At 38.1% G+C, this 20,712-nt stretch overlaps 1 protein-coding gene across 4 annotated transcripts in view; it reads left to right on the top strand.

The window, feature by feature from the left end:
- CUL4B (cullin 4B) overlaps window positions 1–19,897 on the top strand; it is a 33,016-nt gene extending 13,119 nt beyond the window's left edge. For 2 of the 4 annotated variants that reach the window (XM_056125851.1, XM_056125848.1), the window contains exons 9-21: window positions 240–322; window positions 984–1,051; window positions 1,968–2,086; window positions 2,953–3,145; window positions 4,147–4,251; window positions 5,080–5,190; window positions 5,756–5,841; window positions 6,967–7,074; window positions 8,342–8,455; window positions 9,119–9,224; window positions 11,154–11,326; window positions 13,641–13,793; window positions 17,721–19,897. In XM_056125851.1, the coding sequence (XP_055981826.1) occupies window positions 240–322; window positions 984–1,051; window positions 1,968–2,086; window positions 2,953–3,145; window positions 4,147–4,251; window positions 5,080–5,190; window positions 5,756–5,841; window positions 6,967–7,074; window positions 8,342–8,455; window positions 9,119–9,224; window positions 11,154–11,326; window positions 13,641–13,793; window positions 17,721–17,816 (1,515 nt within the window). In that variant the 3' untranslated portion in view covers window positions 17,817–19,897. Of the gene's footprint in view, window positions 1–239; window positions 323–983; window positions 1,052–1,967; window positions 2,087–2,952; window positions 3,146–4,146; window positions 4,252–5,079; window positions 5,191–5,755; window positions 5,848–6,966; window positions 7,075–8,341; window positions 8,456–9,118; window positions 9,225–11,153; window positions 11,327–13,640; window positions 13,794–17,720 lie in introns of all 4 variants that reach the window. The other 2 variants (XM_056125849.1, XM_056125847.1) reach the window with 1 other exon arrangement.
- The last annotated feature ends 815 nt before the right edge of the window (window positions 19,898–20,712 follow it).

The raw sequence follows: 20,712 nt of genomic DNA, 5'->3' as shown, positions 1-20,712 counted from the left end.
TCTCCCCTTTGCATTTATCTTCCCAACATTGTGAGGCAGTCCTTTTTTTTCCCTCCTCTTAAAATTAGAATTCTGGATCCTAAACTCTACTCATAGTTTTCATATATGATTAATTTTTTCACATATCATTAATTTTCATATATGTATTTGACAAGGCTGCTTTCAGGGTCATTTGGGTTTGATACTTTCTGAATGATTTATGGGTAGGAAAACACTAATACAAAAAGTTATTGTTGTAGGTTCCTGAGTATCTTCATCATGTTAACAAACGTCTAGAAGAAGAAGCAGACAGACTTATTACTTACTTAGATCAGACCACCCAGTAAGTATTACTGACTTGTTGAATCATTCCAGGTACTTTAAGCATCCGCAAGCGTAATTATTTTGATGTGTGATTGGAGGTTGTAGCAGTTGTTTTCATAATACAAACATAGCTGTTTCCCTAAGATGTAATCAAGGGTTTGATTATTGGTTGGATCTATATGTTTAGGATAGAATATTAAAATAGTAGTAGAGATTGATTTGATCTTTGAAATCTTCACACCAGTTAAAATTCAGTGATGAAAGAAGCTGCCTTTACTTATTTGGTGGGGGTACTGAGGATCAAACCTCAGTCTCATAAATGTGAAACATGTGTTCTGCCATTGAGCTACATCCCCTGCCTCTTTTGTGCTCTGTTAAAATATCATCAACCAAGAAGTTCCTGTAAGCAACATAAATAACTTCTTTACCTTCCTAATAAAAGCAGATACATTTGGAAAAATCCAGTCATGGCATGACCACGCAAATATTAATTTCATGATGTGAATAAAATTTTAAGTATGCATATTTTCTAGTGAGTGTAACTCACAAATTATACATAGGATAGGAATACTAAAATTAATATAAAATGTACTGTTTGATTCCTGCCCCCCACCACATCCTCAGGCTTTACATTTTTAGCAAAATCAAATGCCGATGATCCTAACTTTGTTTCCTTGTAGGAAATCATTAATCGCTACTGTAGAAAAGCAACTTCTAGGTGAACACTTAGCAGCAATTCTCCAGAAAGGTAATTGGCAGTTTATAAATAAGAGATTTTAAAAGATTGCTAGCGTGTGGCTGATGGATACAATCTTCTCTGTCCCCTCTTAAACCACAGTAAATTTTCAGGACATGACTTTCCTTAGCTTAATAAGTGGGATCAGAAAGGTCCAGCAATACCAACAAAAGAATAGTAGAAGTTTGAGAATTCTTGACTTATTTGTAAGACCACAGTAAAGAAAGACATTATTGTACCAGTTCTTGTTTGTAGCATATAAAATCAAGCACTTCCTCTAATCCCAAGTGATCTTACAGAATAATGTGAGTTTTACTTTACTAATGCCACAAATAGGCGATACCTTTCTTTCCAATCACCTTTTCTTTTTCCTTGTTTTAAATTTTACTGCTTTATCATTTATATACTACATATATCTCAGGAGTCCACCTTCACACTATATTTTTTCTTTCGTAGAAGCGAATATATTTCAATTTTATAGTTACTTTAGTGTTTTATTTTGAAATATATTTCTTTTAATCTGACAAGACATATTCGAACCTCACTTAAAGCTGGCCTATGAATGCATGGCCTTTAATGTACCACAGGCCATATTGAATGCTTTGAGATACAATTTTGTATACTAATGCCTGATATGGTTCCTGTATATATAAAATATTTATAATATCTATTTATGTCAGTGAGTTTTTATAATTTGATTTATGCATCGGATCTGGCTTGAAAATGGCACAAACTGTTACATAATTATTTTTATGGACTAAGTTTGTTATATTTTAGTTTTAACTCGAAAATGTGATTATTTGAGTTTCATTCAAAGCAAATCTCTACAAACCCACAAACTAACTATAGTTCAGACCTGTATTACAATAAAAATTTTAACTTTCTTTAAGATACTTGACATCTTGACTCACTTTTTTTTTTAATTCAGGTTTAACTAATCTCCTTGATGAAAACCGGATTCAAGAATTATCTCTACTCTACCAACTTTTCAGTAGAGTTCGAGGTGGCGTTCAGGTTCTTTTGCAACAGTGGATTGAATACATTAAGGTATTGTCTATTACTCTGTGATCCCTCCCCACTGCCTCATGGTTTATAATCTATATACCAGAATCCACATTAGCAAAACTTTTTACTTGTTAGATCCAGTTTTCTTTAAGTAATGGGGACAGTTAACCCAATAATGATGGTTACATGGTAAAATCAACAATAAAACTTACCTTTTTGTGGGCTGGAGCTATAGTACAGCAGGTGGGCACTTGTCTTTCATGTGACCGACATGGGTTCGATCGCCAGCACCCAATATGTTCCCCGAGCCCACCAGGAATGATCTCTGAGCACAGATCCAGGAGTAAATCCTGAGCACTGCCAGGTGTGACCCACCCCAAAATACATTTCTTGATGTCAGACATAGTTTTTAGCTATGTGAACATAGGATAGGACAGAACAAATTTTGCATTCAAAATTTTGTTGTGGGGGTGGAAGCACAGCGATAGTTCAAAGATGTTAAGGTGCTTGACTTCCATGCTGCTAACTCTGGTTCAGTTTTAGTACTGCATATGTCCACCAAGCACTGCCAGGAAGTGTGCCCAACCCAGCCCCTCCGCAATTCATTATTTTCTTCATTCCAGATTGCTATATTTTTAAATTTCAAATTTAACTTTTTCAAAAGTAGAAAACAGAGCCCACATATTTATAATACTCTATTATGGTAATGTGCCTCATGGTCATTCCTTTACATATTTGTGATTGCAGGTAAATGGGCTAGGAGTTTTTTCACTCCAAAATAGTTTTTTATTTTTCTGAGTTCCTAAGCTACTTTATTTTACTTTTTGGGTATTTTAAATACGTATTAAAACTTAAAATTTTGAGATTGTAGATAATTTTAATAAGATATGACAATACTTGTTTTTCAGGCATTTGGCAGCACTATAGTAATTAATCCAGAAAAAGATAAAACCATGGTTCAAGAATTGCTGGATTTTAAAGATAAGGTGGACCACATAATCGATATTTGTTTTATGAAGAATGAGAAATTCATCAATGCCATGAAAGAAGCATTTGAAACATTTATTAACAAAAGACCAAACAAACCTGCAGAACTTATAGGTACTTTTCTAGTAATTTAATGTTATTTTATTCATAAAATTGCATTAGTCTGGATTTTTAGCAAGGTGTGGTATATTAGTTGATCCAGGGTTGCTTAACCTGATGGGTTCTAAGAATCTTGATATAAAATATGACACTGGGCTCCATTTACTTTTATTGGTAATAAATTCGATATACCTGTTTTCTAATCCTATAATAATTTAGAGATGAGCAGTTATTTCTGAGTGGTCTTAGGGGTACCAGAAAAAGTAAAACAATTATAATTGTTACTGAGGAAATAAAAGTCCAGGAAAAAAACAGGCCTAATGATCTGCACCCATTTAGTGGAAGGGTGTGATACATTGAAGTTCATTTCAGTTTTTCTTATCCAAATACCAGTCCCTTATTTTCAGAGGAAGAGGTACCTGAGATCTCTAGTGTCCTCTGTCAACAAGATTAATTTGTTGGCCTACTAATCCTTCTATTTAGGGGGAAATTTTGCATTTGTAATATATATGGTTTGTTTTAATAGAAAATTAATGTTTAAGATTGCTTAGCATCAGTGTAAAATGGACACTCCAGAAGATTGCCATGTCTTCAGTGACTGATTACACCAGCACCGGGCTGTATGTATATAATACCCCGCCCCATCCCACCCTCCAAAATACTGGGTACCCATACTCCATTTTACTGAGCATCAGTATACTAGAAGGTATGTTAAATATCAGGAGATTTGGATTTGAATTCAGTCTTTGATACTTATTATTTTAGTGACATTTGTAGTCACTTGACCTTTCCTCCCTGTCTTTGGAGACTGAAAAATGCACCAAGGGAAAAATATGCAGCAAGGCCCCAGGGATGTAGCTCAGTAATAGTCTTATGTTCAGATTTGAGGCCCTATATGTGATACTCAGCACCATGCCTTAAAAAATAATCTGATACATTGAAAAACAGTATATTGTATACCAGTGTATTTGACTATGTATACTGTGATCAGTAAACAAACTTTTTCCCCATTTTAGCTAAGTATGTAGATTCAAAGCTTCGTGCAGGCAACAAAGAAGCCACAGATGAAGAACTTGAAAAAATGTTGGATAAGATTATGATCATTTTTAGATTTATCTATGGTAAGTATTTCGTTTTGATATTTTTCTATCAAAACAAAGCACTCAACAGAAAAACTGGCAAGTATAATGAACCTGGAGAGAGTGCTTATTTGGAAGTTAGAGATTTAAAATTCTATTTAATTCATTGGGGTTCTTTTGTTTTTTCTTTTTTTTGGGTCACACCCGGCGATGCTCAGGGGTTACTCCTGGCTCTGCACTCAGGAATTACTCCTGGCGGTGCTCAGGGGACCATATGGGATGCCGGGGATCGAACCCAGGTCGGCCGCATGCAAAGCAAACACCCTAACCCACTGTGCTATTGTTTCAGTCCCTCATTGGGTTTCTTAAGGAATTTTTTTTAATTATCTTGTGCTTTTGACTTATCCATTATAAGAACCTTGACTTTCGCTACATGTTTTATTTTTGTTTGTTTGTTAATGTTTTGGTTACACACCCAGCAGTACTCAGGGCTTACTCCTTTCTCTACACTCAGGGAAACCATATGGGGTGCCGGGGATTGAACATACAAGGCAAAATGTCCGAGCTGTTGTATTATCTCTCTGGCCCCCTGATACTTGTTTTAATATTGAGAGTATTGACACCAAAGTCATTGGTTAACTAAAGCTTTCTAAAGAAAATTTAATGCAATCTTAATTCTTTGTAGCAAGGAGTCTTCTGAAATGTCAGGCACAAAAGATCTTCCTCCATTTTATTTTTCTTTGCATTTAACAAACTTGGATAAATACATATATATATTGCTTGAAGTAATGTGATCTATTAAGCGCTCTGAGGAAATTTTCTCAGAACTATTTTTGGAATATTTGAGTTGTATTTTCTTATTTAATATAGGCAAGGATGTTTTTGAAGCCTTCTACAAGAAAGATTTAGCCAAACGCCTGTTAGTTGGGAAGAGTGCATCTGTAGATGCTGAAAAATCAATGCTCTCCAAACTTAAGCATGGTATGTTTTCATTTTCTTTTCTTTCATTACTGAGGGAAAATATTTTCTTTTAAACAATTGGTTGCCTTTTTAGTCGTCAGTACATGTTTATACAATGAAAACATAAATTGAGTAATTAGGTCATGAGAATTCCAACCTCTCTTGTACATACCTAGTACACATTACTTTTAAAATAATTAATAGGGGACAGAGTGATAGTAAAGCAGGTGGGGCAAATGCCTTGCATGCTGTCAACCTGGTTTTGATCCCCTGCACCTTCTATGGTCCCTTGAACCCCACCAGGAGTGACCTCTGACTACAGAGCCAGGAGAAAGCCCTGAGCATTGCTGAGTGTAACCCCAAAACAAAATAAAATCATCATTATTTATATAAAAGTAGATAAGATTACAACAGAATTAAAGAGTTTAAATTAGTGGGGCATACACTTTGAGGTAAGGGTTCTTCTTATTCTTAAGAATAGTTGCAGGTCAAGTTTCATTCCAGCATAATTTTCACATTTTATGTTTTGATTTCATATTGTTTCTACTACTTAAAAATACTATAAATGTATGAACATCTTTAATAGAATGTGGAGCTGCTTTTACCAGCAAACTTGAAGGAATGTTTAAAGACATGGAACTTTCTAAAGACATCATGATTCAGTTCAAACAGGTAAAAGTGAGTTAAACTCTTACTTAATTCCTCAAATTTTAAATGTGTTTCTTTACCTCCATACTATGTTTTGTACTGAAAAGGATAAATAAAAACATGTATTTGTTGTAACACTCAATAGCAACTCAGATGATATTCACAGTAGAGAAAAAGATCAACCATGAAATGTGAGTATATTCAGCATATATTCTCAGTCTACACCCAAGATAACAGAAGCATAGCAATAAAATACATAAAACTAAGATCTGAGTGAGCAAAATCTGTAGCTAGGTTGTGAGAACAGGCTTTACCCAGTATCTAATTACTGTTGGCGATTTGCATGTTTAGAGGTGGCAGTGGGGAGGGAAGAGAAAAGGTTTTGTTACCTTTATAAGTGGTTATATAAGATCTTTGGTGACATTGGGAATGAAAAGTTCTATCCACAGTTTTGAAGATGTTGGTAGAAGATAATTTTGAAATATTTAAGGGTATTGGCAGTAGTGATGGCTAGTTAGATTTATTTTCTCAGACTTATAGTAGTGATTTATTTACTATTGCTGAGGTGAGAAAAAAGAGTAGGAAAAGATGACTGGAACAAGATCACTATCAGTAGTTCGATAGTAGCTGCAGAATAGTCCTAAGTAGCTGTAGAACAGGGTTTATGTGCTCTGCCCTTTCCCCCCTCTTCTTCCTTCCTCACTTCAGGTCACTCCTTGCAAACAGGCAGTGAAGCAAGTGAAAGACCCGTGACTTGGTCTGGCTGGTGGGTTGAGGAATGGGGGTTGCTGCAAGGTGTTCCGTAGGGTTCACCAAAGGTGGGCAAAACAGGTGGTATTATGGGGGGAATGAGAAGAGATCCTGTACAGCCCAGCTGGATGTGAGAAATTATTTAATAGTACCTGTAACATTGGCAGGTGATTTTTTTTTGTGCTATTTGAAACAAAATGGAAGTTAACCAATGCGCTTTCCTTGTGTACTTAATAATAGGTTTCATCTATTTACAGTAACTTTAATAGCTGCTTTGTATTTTAAGAATGGTCAGTATTTGCATGTGATTTTATAATAGGGGGGTTTCTTGAATGGGTCATTATGAAATGACATAGATGCACTTTTTTAAGACCAGTGTGTGTTTTCATCCTCTTACAGTATATGCAGAATCAGAATGTACCTGGAAATATTGAGTTAACTGTGAATATCCTGACAATGGGTTATTGGCCAACTTATGTGCCTATGGAAGTTCATTTGCCACCAGAGGTAAGATGTTTGTCTAGGTTTTGAATAAAAACACCCAGACGAAGCACATGGTATTTATCTTTGGCTTATCATCAAATAAATAGTAAATGCCCTTGTGTTTGAAAGTGTACTACCACCAAATACCATTGTTTTCGTATTTTTCTCTCTTCTCATTTAATTAGAGTATATTTTATTAAGCCAAATTTCCCAGCTCAGGGCCAGAGTGATAGTATCATGGCGGGGGGGGGGGGGCATTTGCCTTGCATGTGGCTGACCTGGGTTCAATTATTTGTCATCAGTATGGTCCCCCATGCCTGCCAGGAGTAATTCTGAGTGTAGAGCCAGGAGTAACCCCTGAGCATGCGAAGAATGGCCCAAAAAGCCTACCAAAAAACTCAAACCTCGCAGTTCAGCACCACTTTCCTTGACTCATCTTTTATTTTTCCCAGATGGTTGCCTGGGTGGTTTTGATTTGATAAAGGATGGGTATTTTAGTAATCTATCAGAACTGAAGCCTGGAAAAGGGGTTAATACTAGAGTAAGATTGAAAATACTCCATGGTGATGGCCTTATAAGTATAGGAAGTGGATCTCCCTCAAAAACAGGGGAGATGAGGGACTGGAGCAATAGCACAGCGGGTAGAGCGTTTGCCTTGCACACGGCCAACCCGGGTTTGATTCCCAACGTCCCATGTGGTCCCCTGAGCAACCACTGGGGGTAATTCCTGAGTGCAGAGCCAGGAGTAACCCCTGTGCATCGCCAGGTGTGACCCAAAAGAGCAAAAAAAAGGAGATGAACATAAAAACAGCTTATTTTGAAAGGTACAAGAAAGACAAAACTTAGAAACTGCCCATTTTTCTCAGGTGGTAGGAAGAGAAACCTGTGAAAGAAATCAGTTGAGAAATGAGGTCAAGGAACAGCAGGTTTAGAGGCACAAATACCACCAGAGGTGAATGTTTAGAAATGATCCAGTTTCAGAAATTTGAATAGACTGTTCTAGAATTATCTAAGAGTATGCACACTGATAAATACTATTAGATGTTGGTGGTTGTGAGATCATTACCTCACAACAAAATGATCGGTGGATCTGCTACATATGTAGTCCATTATTTTAACGTTTAGGAGCATTTAGGGACACATCCAGTGGTGGTCAGGAGCAAATTATATAGTCTTGTAAACTTCCAGATACTATTAATCAAGGGATATTTATATGTTTATGAACGTATGGATGAAATGAATGTGATACTGTATACAGAGTTCAAACAGACCTTTATTTTATTCACTGCAGATGGTAAAACTTCAGGAGATTTTTAAGACATTTTATCTGGGTAAACATAGTGGCCGAAAACTTCAGTGGCAGTCAACCCTCGGCCACTGTGTACTAAAAGCAGAATTTAAAGAAGTAAGTAGATGTTCCCAAAATTTAAAGTACACCTTCATCTTTGATGCTGAAGGCATTCCTCTTGAGTCCAAGGTTTAAGATGTTTTATACATGTATCCTAAATATCTGCATGACAGCTGATAGTCGCAGTTTTGTGTATAATCTGAGTGTGATTTTTTCCCCATAATTCAATGTTCCTGCTGCAAAACCACAAAGCCTTTCCTTCCATCTTTTTTACCTGCCTCTAGATGTATAATGTTTGGATACACAACTTGTTGCTGGCATCTAGAGAATAGATTTGTGTTAGGGGAACATCTCCCATACCTAATTCTAAAAATTCGTAGAGCCTTTTATGAGTAATTGGATGCAAGCAAATAGAAAATGCATTTGAAATAGATAAATGTCTATGATGACACATCATTATTAATTTTTATTACTGTGTTCTCTTTTAATTTTTAGGTTTAATAAAAGACTTGTAGAAAGGTCTCTCACTCAGCCCATCCCCCTATTTTGGGTAGATCACACTTAAACCTTACACTGAACATACTGGCTTTTCTGGATTATGTTAATCCATGTTTCTAAATCCACCAATTAAAATAATGCTTTTCCTGTAAGAGATTAGGTATTTGATTAACATTTCATGTGCTTTTTAAAAATGTCTAAACACTGCTGTTTTTCCAACAGGGGAAAAAAGAACTTCAGGTCTCTCTCTTCCAAACTTTGGTGCTGCTAATGTTTAATGAGGGAGAGGAGTTCAGTTTAGAAGAAATCAAGCAGGCTACTGGAATAGGTTTGTGTTAAATCAATCTAAGAGTAAGCATTCGGTGTACATTATGTGCACTGTACTCTTAAGGACAGTAGATACAAGGGCCAGGAGGATTGCCCCATAGCTGGAAGCCTGCCTCATGAGCGGAGGGGAGAAGGCAGATGGAATAGAGAAGGGATCACTAAGAAAATGATGGCTGGAGGAATCAGTCGGGATGGGAGATGTGTGCCAAAAGTAGATAATGGACCAAACATGATAACCTCTCAGTGTCTGTATTGCAAACCATAATGCCCATAAGTAGAGAGTATGGGGAATATTGTCTGCCATGGAGGCGGGGGGAGGGGGTGTATACTGGGGAGATTGGTGATGGGGAATGTGCACTGGTGGAGGTGATGGGTGTTTGATCGTTGTGTGATCGTAACCCAAACATGAAAGCTTGTAACTTTCTTTCTCACGGTGATTCAACAAAATTTTTAAAAAAAGAAAATAAAAATAAAACAACAAAAAAGAGCTCTAAGGGGTATGAGGGAATAATGTTCTCAATCTTGTAAATAGAATTATGGGATAAGAGGGAAATGACATTAGAATAATTTTTAAACCACATACTAATCTGTGGTGCCTACTTATAGTATATCGAGGTTTCTACATATACTCCTGGAGTATATGGGGCTGGCAAAACAGTACAGGGGCAAGTGCTTGCCTTGCGTGCACCTGACTTAGTTTAATTTCCAGTACCACACAGTCTGAGCACTGTTGGTTGTGGCCCACTCCCCACCCCCAAATTCCACAAATAAGAGAACACTGTAAACTGGCACAATAGGAACAATATCCATGAGGGAAGTTAATCTTAAATTGGGCCTTCAAGCTTTAGTTAAACAGGAGGCATAGCCACAAAGGGAAATATTGAAAGAAAACACTTTGGAGATAGGAATGAGCAATGTTTTGACAGTCACAAGAAAATGTTTTGAGGGGGGAAAACATCCAGTGGGGATTGATTAGTCCACTGCCAGAGTTGAATTTAGGATTCACACATTTGTAAGGCTTGCCCTCCAGCCTTTTGAAGTATTTTCCTAGCCTAGGCAAGATGTGAAGAACCTTGTAAGCATAGCAAAATAAACCCGCATTATTACATCTCAAATGTCTAACATAAACTGTTTGGACTAGTCTGGGATATACAGGAGGACAGTTTTGAGCATGAGGAGATTTCTGTCCACAGTTTAACTTGGTAATTTAGATGTAATAAGGGGGTTTAGACTAGAGTGAGGCCAGTGAAAATGAACAAGAGACATTTCTAAGGAAGTAACTACTGGATACATGGTGGATGATTCCGGGGTGCGCAGATATGATTTGAAGGGCTGGAACACATGCTTTCTATGCTGGGACCTCAGGTTCAGTCCTTGGCACGATATGGTCCCCTGTGTGTAATCCAAGCCCCTTAAGTGATTATTCCAGGGCTATAACAATTGAAAAGAGGACACAGTGTTGTGGGGGTTTCATGGGAAAAATGATTAATAAAATCTTGTACATATTGGAGTAGTTGTTAAATCAGCCAGGTTCAGGGTGTCTTTTAAATGCAGAGCTGAAGGACTAGAGAGTTCAGAGATTAAGGTGCTTGCCTTACTTACAGTTGATTCTGAATCTACCCCTAGCACTATTTATGGTCCTCTGAGCACTGTCAAGTGTGGCCCAACAACTCCCAAATGTGGAACTAAAAGAAGTGAGATGTCATTTTTTGAGATTTAATAATTACCTACTTAGAATGATCATTGGAGTGTTTAGAGGACACCCAGGAAGAAAAGGCATTGGATGGAACAAAGAGAAAGTCTTTAGTGACCTTGAGGGAAATCAGAAACACTTAAAAGAGGAATGGGGGAATAGATAGATGGAGGTTGACTGTAGCTGTTCATGTTGATGAGCTAATAACAAAAGTAATTAAGCCTCTTTCTTCTTCAGAGGATGGAGAATTACGGAGAACACTACAGTCATTGGCTTGTGGCAAAGCCAGAGTTCTGGCAAAAAATCCAAAAGGCAAAGATATCGAAGATGGTGACAAGTTCATTTGTAATGATGACTTCAAACACAAACTTTTTAGGATAAAGATCAATCAGATCCAGATGAAAGAAACGGTATTTCTTTAGCATTCTCCTAGTCCTCTTTGCTCTGGAATTATGTGTTCATAATTAAATTTATATAAAGTTTCTATGCCTATAATACCACAGTAGCATTAACATTCTCTGTGACTAGAGTAGCATAAATAAACTTAAGCATTTGGTTTTGGAGTTTTAAGAGAGGGATAGGTACTCAATTGGTACTCAGTTGGTTATTGCATACTCATCATAGTTTTATAGTCTGATTTTTTTAATATTAAGTTTTTTGAGTTTTCCCATGTCATTAACTATCTGTAGGAGATAGCAGATGGCTATACAGTATTTTTTGGGGGGGGTCACACCCGGCGATGCTCAGGGGTTACTCCAGGATCATGCACTCAGGAATTGCTCCTGGCGGTGCTCAGGGGACCATATGGGGTGCTGGGAGTCGAACCTGTGTCGGTCATGTTGGCTGCATGCAAGGCAAACACCCTACCCACTGTGCTATCGCTCCAGCCCTATACAGTATTTTTAAATGACTGTTATATCTGTTCTTAGCAACTGAGTTCATAGCTCCTTAAAACTATAATGAAAATTGCAGGAAACAGTCCTTGCCTGTGTCCTAATCTTTTTGATCACTCCCTTGTGATAAATTTATGGAAGTTGTTCCTTTGAGTTAAACGTGTATTTAAAATATGGAGCCAGAACACCAGTACAGTGGGTAGGGCATTTGTCTTTGCACATGGCCAATCTGGGTTCAATCTCTGGCATCCCATATGATCCTGTGAGCACTGCCAGGAGTGATCCCTGAGTGCAGAATAAGGGGGAAGGCCTGAGCACCTCCAGTTGTGGCCCCAAAACTAAAAAAAGTATTAAAATATAAGGGTCTTCATACATATGGTTGTACAATATTCTAGAAAAGCTTTAGCAATTTATACTGCCCTTTTAAAAGCTTTTTTGATTTGCTTGGTAAAAATCTGAATAATTTAGTATTTCAAAGTGGTAAAGTACATACTTTGGTTGCAGTGTGACCTGGGTTCCACCCCCAAGACTGTTCCCCCAAAAAAGCCTTTTTAGTTTCTAAGAAACTTATTAAGGAAACCAACAACTGTAGTGTTCAGTTCCAACAAGATCTAATTATACTTGATGGAAAGTTTTAATATGGGGCAACTCAGTATCTCAAACAAGTTCTCGTCTTTTCCACATTCACATTGAAAGCAGTGTAGGCCCTTAGAGGATTACTGTGTCAGGGGCTAGAGAGATAGTACAGGGGTTAAAGCACTTGACTTTTATGTTGCTTGCCCTGGTTCAGTCCTGGCCACCACAGAAGGTTCTCTGAGCACTACCAGGAATGAGCCTTGAGCCACTGCTGGGAGTAGCCCAACACACACACCCTCAGCACCTGAAAAAAAACTCATTTCCTAACTTTTAGAACTGTTAATGCTGTACCAGAAAGAAATTAACTGCAAAAACTCAAAACTATTCTTTTAACTGGTGCTAAAGATATTTCGAATTAGTATTAGATTTGTAAATTGATTCCCAAACAACTACATTTCTGTGGGTCTTGAACTGTGTTAGAGCCAGAGTGGTAGTACAGCGGGTCGGGCACTTGCCTTGCACGCAGCTGACCCAAATTCAATCCTTGGCATCCCAGTCTGAGCCCACTAGGAGTGATACCTGAGTGCATAGCCAGGAGTAGCCCTTGAGCATTGCTGGATATGGCTCAAAACACGAAAGAGGCACTATGAATTTTTAATTTTTGTACATTACAAAATGTTTCTTTCAGTTTGGCTTTACCTAATTTGTACCACATCTTGAGTCAGAAATTAGTGGCATATAAGCTAACATCATACATCAATCTGGTCAACAACAATGGGGCTGTACAAATAATAATACAGTGGGTAAGCACTTGCCTTTCATTTGGTCAGCTTGGGTTTGATCCCCGGAATCCCATATGATCACCCAAGTACCGCCAGGAGTAATTCCTGAGTGCAGAGCCAGGAGTAACCCCTGAGCATTGCTAGGTATGGTCCCAAAACAAAAAAGAATTCTCGTCAGCAGCCATCTAAGAGGATTTTAAAGGTTGAAGGAAATGACAGATTTCCTGTCGGTCACCTGTTTCTAGAAAAGCAACTCAAAGATGGTATTGGTATATTAACTACTACTATTGATACAGGAAAGAAAGGAGTTAATATTTGCAGGGTGTTTTCTGTCATAGTGTATATTTACAAAGTTCCTTTAAGTACTTTGAAATCTTAACAAGTGTTGCATACATATCCCTTAATGTAAAATGTGTAATAATAAATAACTGTCTTCAGGTGGAATTCCTAAATTTAAAATCTTTTTTTGGTAGGTTGAAGAACAAGCAAGTACTACAGAAAGAGTATTCCAGGACAGACAGTATCAAATTGATGCTGCAATTGTTCGAATTATGAAGATGAGAAAGACCCTTAGCCACAATCTCCTTGTTTCAGAAGTGTACAATCAGTTGAAATTTCCAGTGAAGGTAGGTGCTTCTGTGTTTTCATATTGACCATTTTATAAAGGATTTTCAGACAGGAATCTTATAGTGTAAAAGTTTTGTCCATTAAAAAGATTGCATTCATCTGGGGGACATAAAGTAACAAAATAGGAGATTAATACCCAAGAATAGCTGAGATCAGTACCAGAAGGATTACTCCATGGCTTAGAGGCCAGCCAGGCATTCTAGGGGAAAGGGCAGCTCAGATAGAGAAGGGAGCACCAAATAAAGGGTGTTTGGAGGATCCTCTCAGGATGGGAGATGCATGTTGAAAGTAGACTATGGACCGAACATGATTGCCACTCAATGCCTCTTTTGCAGACCACAACACCCAAAAGGAGAGAGAGAACAAAAGGGAATGCCCTGCCACAGAGGCAGGGGGGGATGGGGGTGGGAGGGATACTGGGATCCATGGTGGTTGGAAAGTGGGCACTGGTGGAGGGATGGGTATTTGATCATTGTATGGTCGAAACCCAAGCACACAAATTTTGTAAGTTTACAACTGTACTTCATGGTGTTTCACTAATAAAAATTAATAAAAAGTTTTTTCATTATATATATATAGACATATGTGTGTGTATATATATATATATATATATATATATATATAACCCTCCCTCCCCGCCAAAAACTTTATTAGCTTATGTCAGCAGCTGTGAAAATAGGCGCCAGAGAGAGTACAGTGCGTCATGGGTTCAATCTTTGGCATCCCATGTGATCCCCGAGCACCACCAGGAATGATTTCTAAGTGCAAAGGCTAGAGTAAGCCCTGAGCATTGCCGGATGTGGCCCAGCTCTACCCTGTCCAGCCAGAAAAAGAAAGCAATGTATATAAGCTCTTAAACCTGGGGTCTGAAGATGTAAAGTAGGTGGCTTGCATATATGGCACTATGGGTTTGCTCTTTGGCACCCAACCCTGACCCCCCTCCCCCCCAAAAAGAGCTGCCACCTTACTGTTAAACTTGTCTTTTTTTTTCTTTTTTCTTTTTTTTGCTTTTTGGGTCACACCCAGTAATGCACTGGGGTTACTCCTGGCTCTGCACTCAAGAATTACTCGTGGTGGTGCTCAGGGGACCATATGGGATGCTGGGAATCGAACCCGGGTCGGCCGTGTGCAAGGCAAACGCCCTACCTGCTGAGCTATCTCTCCAGCCCCTAAATTTGTCTTTCAAAATTTTCAATATCATTATTTCTTTTGGGCCTCTTATTCCCACTTGAAACACCTCGGTATTTGACAGGTTCGGATTTTTTTAATTGTTTAGTTTATTTCATAGACTAATCTTCTGTTTAGTTACATAGTGCCCATTTAAAAACTGTACAGGCCCAGAGATTAAGGCACCTGCCTAGCAGCTGTGGCTGTGACACTGGTTCTAATTCCAGCACTGTACTACTGGGTGTGACCCTCAGAACAAATCCCCCCCTAAAAAAACATCCATTTAATAGTCCTCATTGGGCATCTTATTTTTTTAAGTTCAGTTCTGCCCAACTGCAGTTGGTCATTGTATGGATGTGTTCCAGTATAAATACCCAGGGCACAGACAGTGTAGTGTACTGGACTGTCTTTCAAGATGTTTTTGGTTTTTTGTTTGTTTCCGGGCTACACCTGGCAGTGTTCAGGGGTTACTCCTTGCTCTGCACTTAAGGATCATTCTTGGCAATGCTCAAGGGACCATATTAGGTGCTGGGAATCAAACCAAGGTCTGCCACATGCAAGGCAAGGTCCTAGCCACTGTACTATTTCTTTGGCCTCTGTTTTTCAAGTCTTAGAAGATTCCTAAACTTGTAATAAGAACACCTAGTAGACTTTGAATAGACTCTTGGTGACTAAAGTTCTCATGAGCTTTCTGCTCAAGTAATACCTCTCTCACTTTGCTGAGGGTATTTTTTTGTAAAATGAGGATACTTAGATAGAAAATTCATGAGGTATAAATGAGATGATATATATAGAAAATATAGCACTGGGAGCCAGAGGTAGTACAAGGTTAAAGTGTTTATCTTACATGCACTGACCACAGTTTGATCCTCAAATAACATGGGAAATAATTCCTTAGCAATCATCAGCTGTGCCCTTCCCCAAGTAAATAAATTTAGCTTTGATCCTGGCAAATAGTGGTGTGTGGGAGGATCATATGGGACGCAGGGAATTGAACCTGGGTCAGCCGCGTGCAAGGCAAATGCCCTACCCACTGTGCTATCGCTCCAGCCCCTAAATTAGCTATTAAATCACTCCTGGTTGTGCGTGGGGGACCATATGAGATAGTGGGGAAAAACTTGGGTCGGCCACATGCAAGGCAAGTGCCCTACCCACTATTATGACTCTTATGCCCCCCTCCAGGTTTTTTTGATTGAGAGAATGCTATGTGGATTTTCAAACCTTAGAAATTTTCAGTAAAATAATGCTTAGAATTTTGACTGTTCCTCAGACTACTTTCTCTCTATACCTCTTGATAAAGTCTCTATTTTACATAAACTGAAAAACCCTCTGTAAGCAAGCAAGATTATATTTTTTGAATTAAACTAGATACAATAGCTGTGGCATTTTGTCACTTAAGAGCTAAGAATGCAATCATGAGGACAGTTTATAAGCTTTCTCAAGATTTAAAACATAAGAAGGATTCAGAAATCCAAATCTTTTATAGTAGGTAGTTAAATGTTACTTTCAGCCTAAAATATGAAGGTCTAAATTATGGAGTACCTATCAAACCATTTGTTTTAGTGTTTGTTTTGTTGTTTTGTTTTGGGGCTACACCTGGCATTGCTCAGGGGTTACTCTTGGCTTCTTGGCTGTGCACTCGGGGATTACTCCTGTCGAACTTGGGGAACTATATGGAAAACTGGGATCGACCTGAGTGGGTTGCATGCAAGGCAAGCGCCCGACCGCTGAGCTGTACTGTCTCTCCAGCCCCGCATTTTATTATGCTTGTAAATTGTGATTTTCCCAAGAAACAGGAATATAGCTAAACAGTAGAGTACTTGTGTGTGTGTGAGTAATGATTTCCCAGTTCATTTTTTTAATTTATGAAATGCATCCTAAGTGTGAGAACTTTAGTAAAGTAAAGGTCTGCTGATTTTTTCAAACTATCTTGTTGAAACTATATAGTATTATTTCCCTAATGTGTTACTCGGGTGAAGTTAGGTTATATTAGTCTTTCATTTTTAACTGTGAATAAAGGAGCTAGTTCTTTGAATGCCTCTTTAAAATAGAAAAGTGATCTAACAATATTTGACATGTGTGATTGTATATATATAAGCATAAAGCATTTCATAACTGGGCTTCTTTTCACTGCAGTTAGTGTTTTTTAAAATGAAGAATACATGCCATACATATTTGTGGCCCAGGGATTGAAAGAAAGAAAAGCAAGCTTTGAAATTAAGCCCACGGTGGGGATCTATATAGGGTTCAGGGGCTCATGTTTTGTATGCTCAGGATCCCAGTTCAGTCTCTGGCACCACTTGGCCCCTTAAGAAACCTGAGGACTAAGTAAGGCCTTGGTGATCCCCAACACTAACACAGTAGGACCCAAGGAGAACCTCATTCTTGGACTTTCAGTACTGAACGAAAAGCCTGAGTAGCTGAATCTCCAAGAGAAAGCACTTCTTGGAAGGCTCCCCCACCTCAAAAAAGACTAAATATGAAATAATAAACCCAAACTTTTTAATTCTGTTTTTTGGGCCAAACCTGCAGTGCTCAGGACTTGTTCCTGATTCTGCGTACATGGATCCCTCATGGCGAGCTCAGGGGACCTCTGTGGTTCTTAGCATCAAACCCTGCTCAGCCACACGCAAGGCAAGTGCCCTTCGTGCTGTACTCTCTCCAGTCTGAGGCCCAAACTTATTTTTTATTGACATTTGGTCAGTGGACTTGAGCTTGTGATTATGAACTTTGCACTGAAAGTTTGCTTTCTCTTACAGCCTGCTGATCTTAAGAAGAGAATAGAGTCATTAATTGACAGAGATTATATGGAAAGAGATAAAGAAAATCCGAACCAGTACAACTACATCGCATAAAATATTGGCCTTGGGAGGAGCATTTGGTGTCATGCAGTAGCCAGTGAATAACTAATCTGTTGATCCTGTATTATTTGACTTGTTTTATACTACCAATGACCAAATGAAGCAATGTAATGGAGTAGTTGGTGGACTGTTTCAGTGGTTAACATGCCCAGTTAAAGAGTAATACTTACCTTTAAGAAGAATGTTGTTGAACTCTTTGCATGTTATTTAGTATGATGTGCAGAAAATTCTTAAGAAAGTACCTGGTCTTCATGATTCCTCTTTGGAACTGGGGAAGAGGTTCCTATGCCTATTAAAACAGAAGGGGGGTTCTTATACACCATTAATTACTAAGCAAAAGGTTTATTTGCTTAAAATGTCATTTAAAGATACTTAAACTGCATGCAGACTTTATTTACTGTACAGAGTTCTGGATGTATTTATCAAATAGAAAAACCACCCTGGACTTGGTTGTTCACCTGTTTTGTGATTTCCCTTGAAAAGAAAAATAAGTTGTCATAGCTAATTGATATTTTACTAGGTATTGTTCTGTTACATTAAAAGGGATTTTTTTGGTCAAAAAAGAGCGTATTTGGAAACAACTTTTCAAGTAGAGGGACAGTTGCTTACTCATATATATATATACACATCCTAGAATTTTCCACTTATGACTATGGAATGTGTGTATATAAATAGCCCTAAGTTTACTGTGCTAATTAACAGGTACTTATAAAAAATAGCTGGAATAGAAAATTGCTGATGGAGTTGTACTAGAAGAATATGATAGGAGAGAAAAATCCCGGCTCTTTCTTTATATTAAAAATGAATACTATTTGAACATTGCAAAAGAGACCAAAATAATATGTTTTGTAAATTTAATTTACAAAAATTACAAGAGCAAAAATTCAACTAATTCTCAACTTCCTTTTGACTTTGTTGTTTGATCAGTTTTGTCTTTAACTTGGACCAATTGTAGATTGTTACAGGCTTCCTAGGATTTACCATTCCTGTTTACCAAAGTTTTTTTTTTGGGAAGCATCCCAGCTCTCCTCCTCGTTGGTAAAAAATGCCCTTTCTATTCTCATTCGAACTTTCTGAAGCCTTAGACATAAACATTTTCCTCACATAGCCCTTAATTGGGAATTTCAAATTCTGTCATGCTGATCTTAACTCCTTTCAAAACTGCTTAAAGATTTAAAAACTCACACAGCCACTGGACACCTTTCAAGAAAATGTCCTCGAATTGTTCATATATAGAAAATAGCAAAAGTGTTTACAGTGTAAGTGAGACTTTTGATTCTTTGTTTATTTTTCCTTGGAACTTTGAAGAGAATGGATTTTGGAGGAAAAGCAGAAAATGTTGTTTTGACTTTTAATATCAAAACTGCTTTAGTGCTTTTTGCAGCCGTATATATCCTAGACTATTTGGAGCCATTAGTAACAACCTAGGTCCTAATCTTCAACTGGAGGAGACTTTTGGCTCTTGTGTCTGCTATTTCTTCAGCTCTCAAAATCGGCTATAAAAAGTTGCCTGTTTCTAATTGTACCAACTTAAACACTGTTGTCTAATAATCTGTGGTACTTAGAATGCCTTTCTAATGCTTTTTGAGCAACCATTGCCTGTATTTTCATAGATCCTCCCTGGGTCCCTTACATGAGCTCATTTGAGAATGAATATGCCTTTTTTACCCCCTCTCTGTAATGGACCATCTATGTCAGTGTTGAAACATCTCTCTGATGGTGTCTGAGAGATGTAGACTACATCATAAGACCTGATAGTTACTCTTAAGGAATTTCTAGGTAGACTTGGTCCTGTTAGGAGGAGACTTGGTGTCACTTTTATTATCTGGAGGCTGGTCCCCTCCCTCCCTGTGGCTTTTCAGTTTTCGAAAATTTGATGCTGTTTCAACTGAAAAATTGGTGTAGCTATTAAACAAGTTGAGGGGAGCTGTATGAGCAATTAAAAGGTAATACAAACGACATGGAAAATTGTGACTTTCGGTTGTTGTTCTGTATCAGTTGAATTTTTGTGCTCTTTTCCCTGTGTACGTGGTGGTTCTATTTTTCTCCAATAAAAGTTTTATTTAAAAAAAAAACCTTTTTGGTGCAGATCTTGAAAATGCATATTTGATTGTTATGGTTTAGTGATTATGTTTTATGGATGTGGATGAGGGGAGGGATGGGAAAGGGTTATTAAAATCCCCAGGAATCCTGAAGGGTAGGTATTGTTAAACGTCATATTGTAAGAATTGAGTACCAGTATAAACGCTGTTTTACCCAAATGCTCAAAACTCAGTTTCATAAACTTGAGTATGAAGCTAATCTTAAATCATGGGCTAGCAGGAAGATCATTAAGTACTCTTTTAGTGCTGAAGACATGATCCAAGTGTTAAGGCTCATGCCTTGTGTGCAGTGAATCCATTCCGTCACTGGCACTGAAGCATCAAGCATCCCTGAGTGCAACCTTTAAGGCCCTGAGAACTGTGGGGTGGCCCCAGTAATTTCTAGTGCTGCAGGGCCCAAGTAGCACCATATCCTCAGTCCCTCACATTGAACCACCTGGCTAAGAATCATGACTCCCTAACCTTATGATTCCCCTGCCCCTTGGAATATCAGAAAAAAGAACTATTTATCTATCATAGATACCATGATTTTCAAAGAAAAGTTGTTTGATAATAGTTTCAGGCATGCATTGCTTCCAGTTCCAGCACCTCCAGTGGCTTCAGGTTCCTTCCCACACCCCCCAATGTCTTCTTGACACACACTTTTAAATTATTATAGCTTAAATCTCCATTTACAGTAGTATTGGTTCTAGTGCTTTAGATAAATACTTATACCAGTGACTTACATCTAGACCAGAGGATCCCAAGACCTCTTCTTGTTCCCCCCTTTCTATTTCTCTCCTTCTCGG

Source organism: Sorex fumeus, unplaced genomic scaffold, assembly GCF_029834395.1.
Source record: "Sorex fumeus unplaced genomic scaffold, SorFum_2.1 ptg000058l, whole genome shotgun sequence".
NCBI classification, from domain to species: domain Eukaryota; kingdom Metazoa; phylum Chordata; class Mammalia; order Eulipotyphla; family Soricidae; genus Sorex; species Sorex fumeus.
This window is presented reverse-complemented; position numbering and strand designations above follow the sequence as displayed.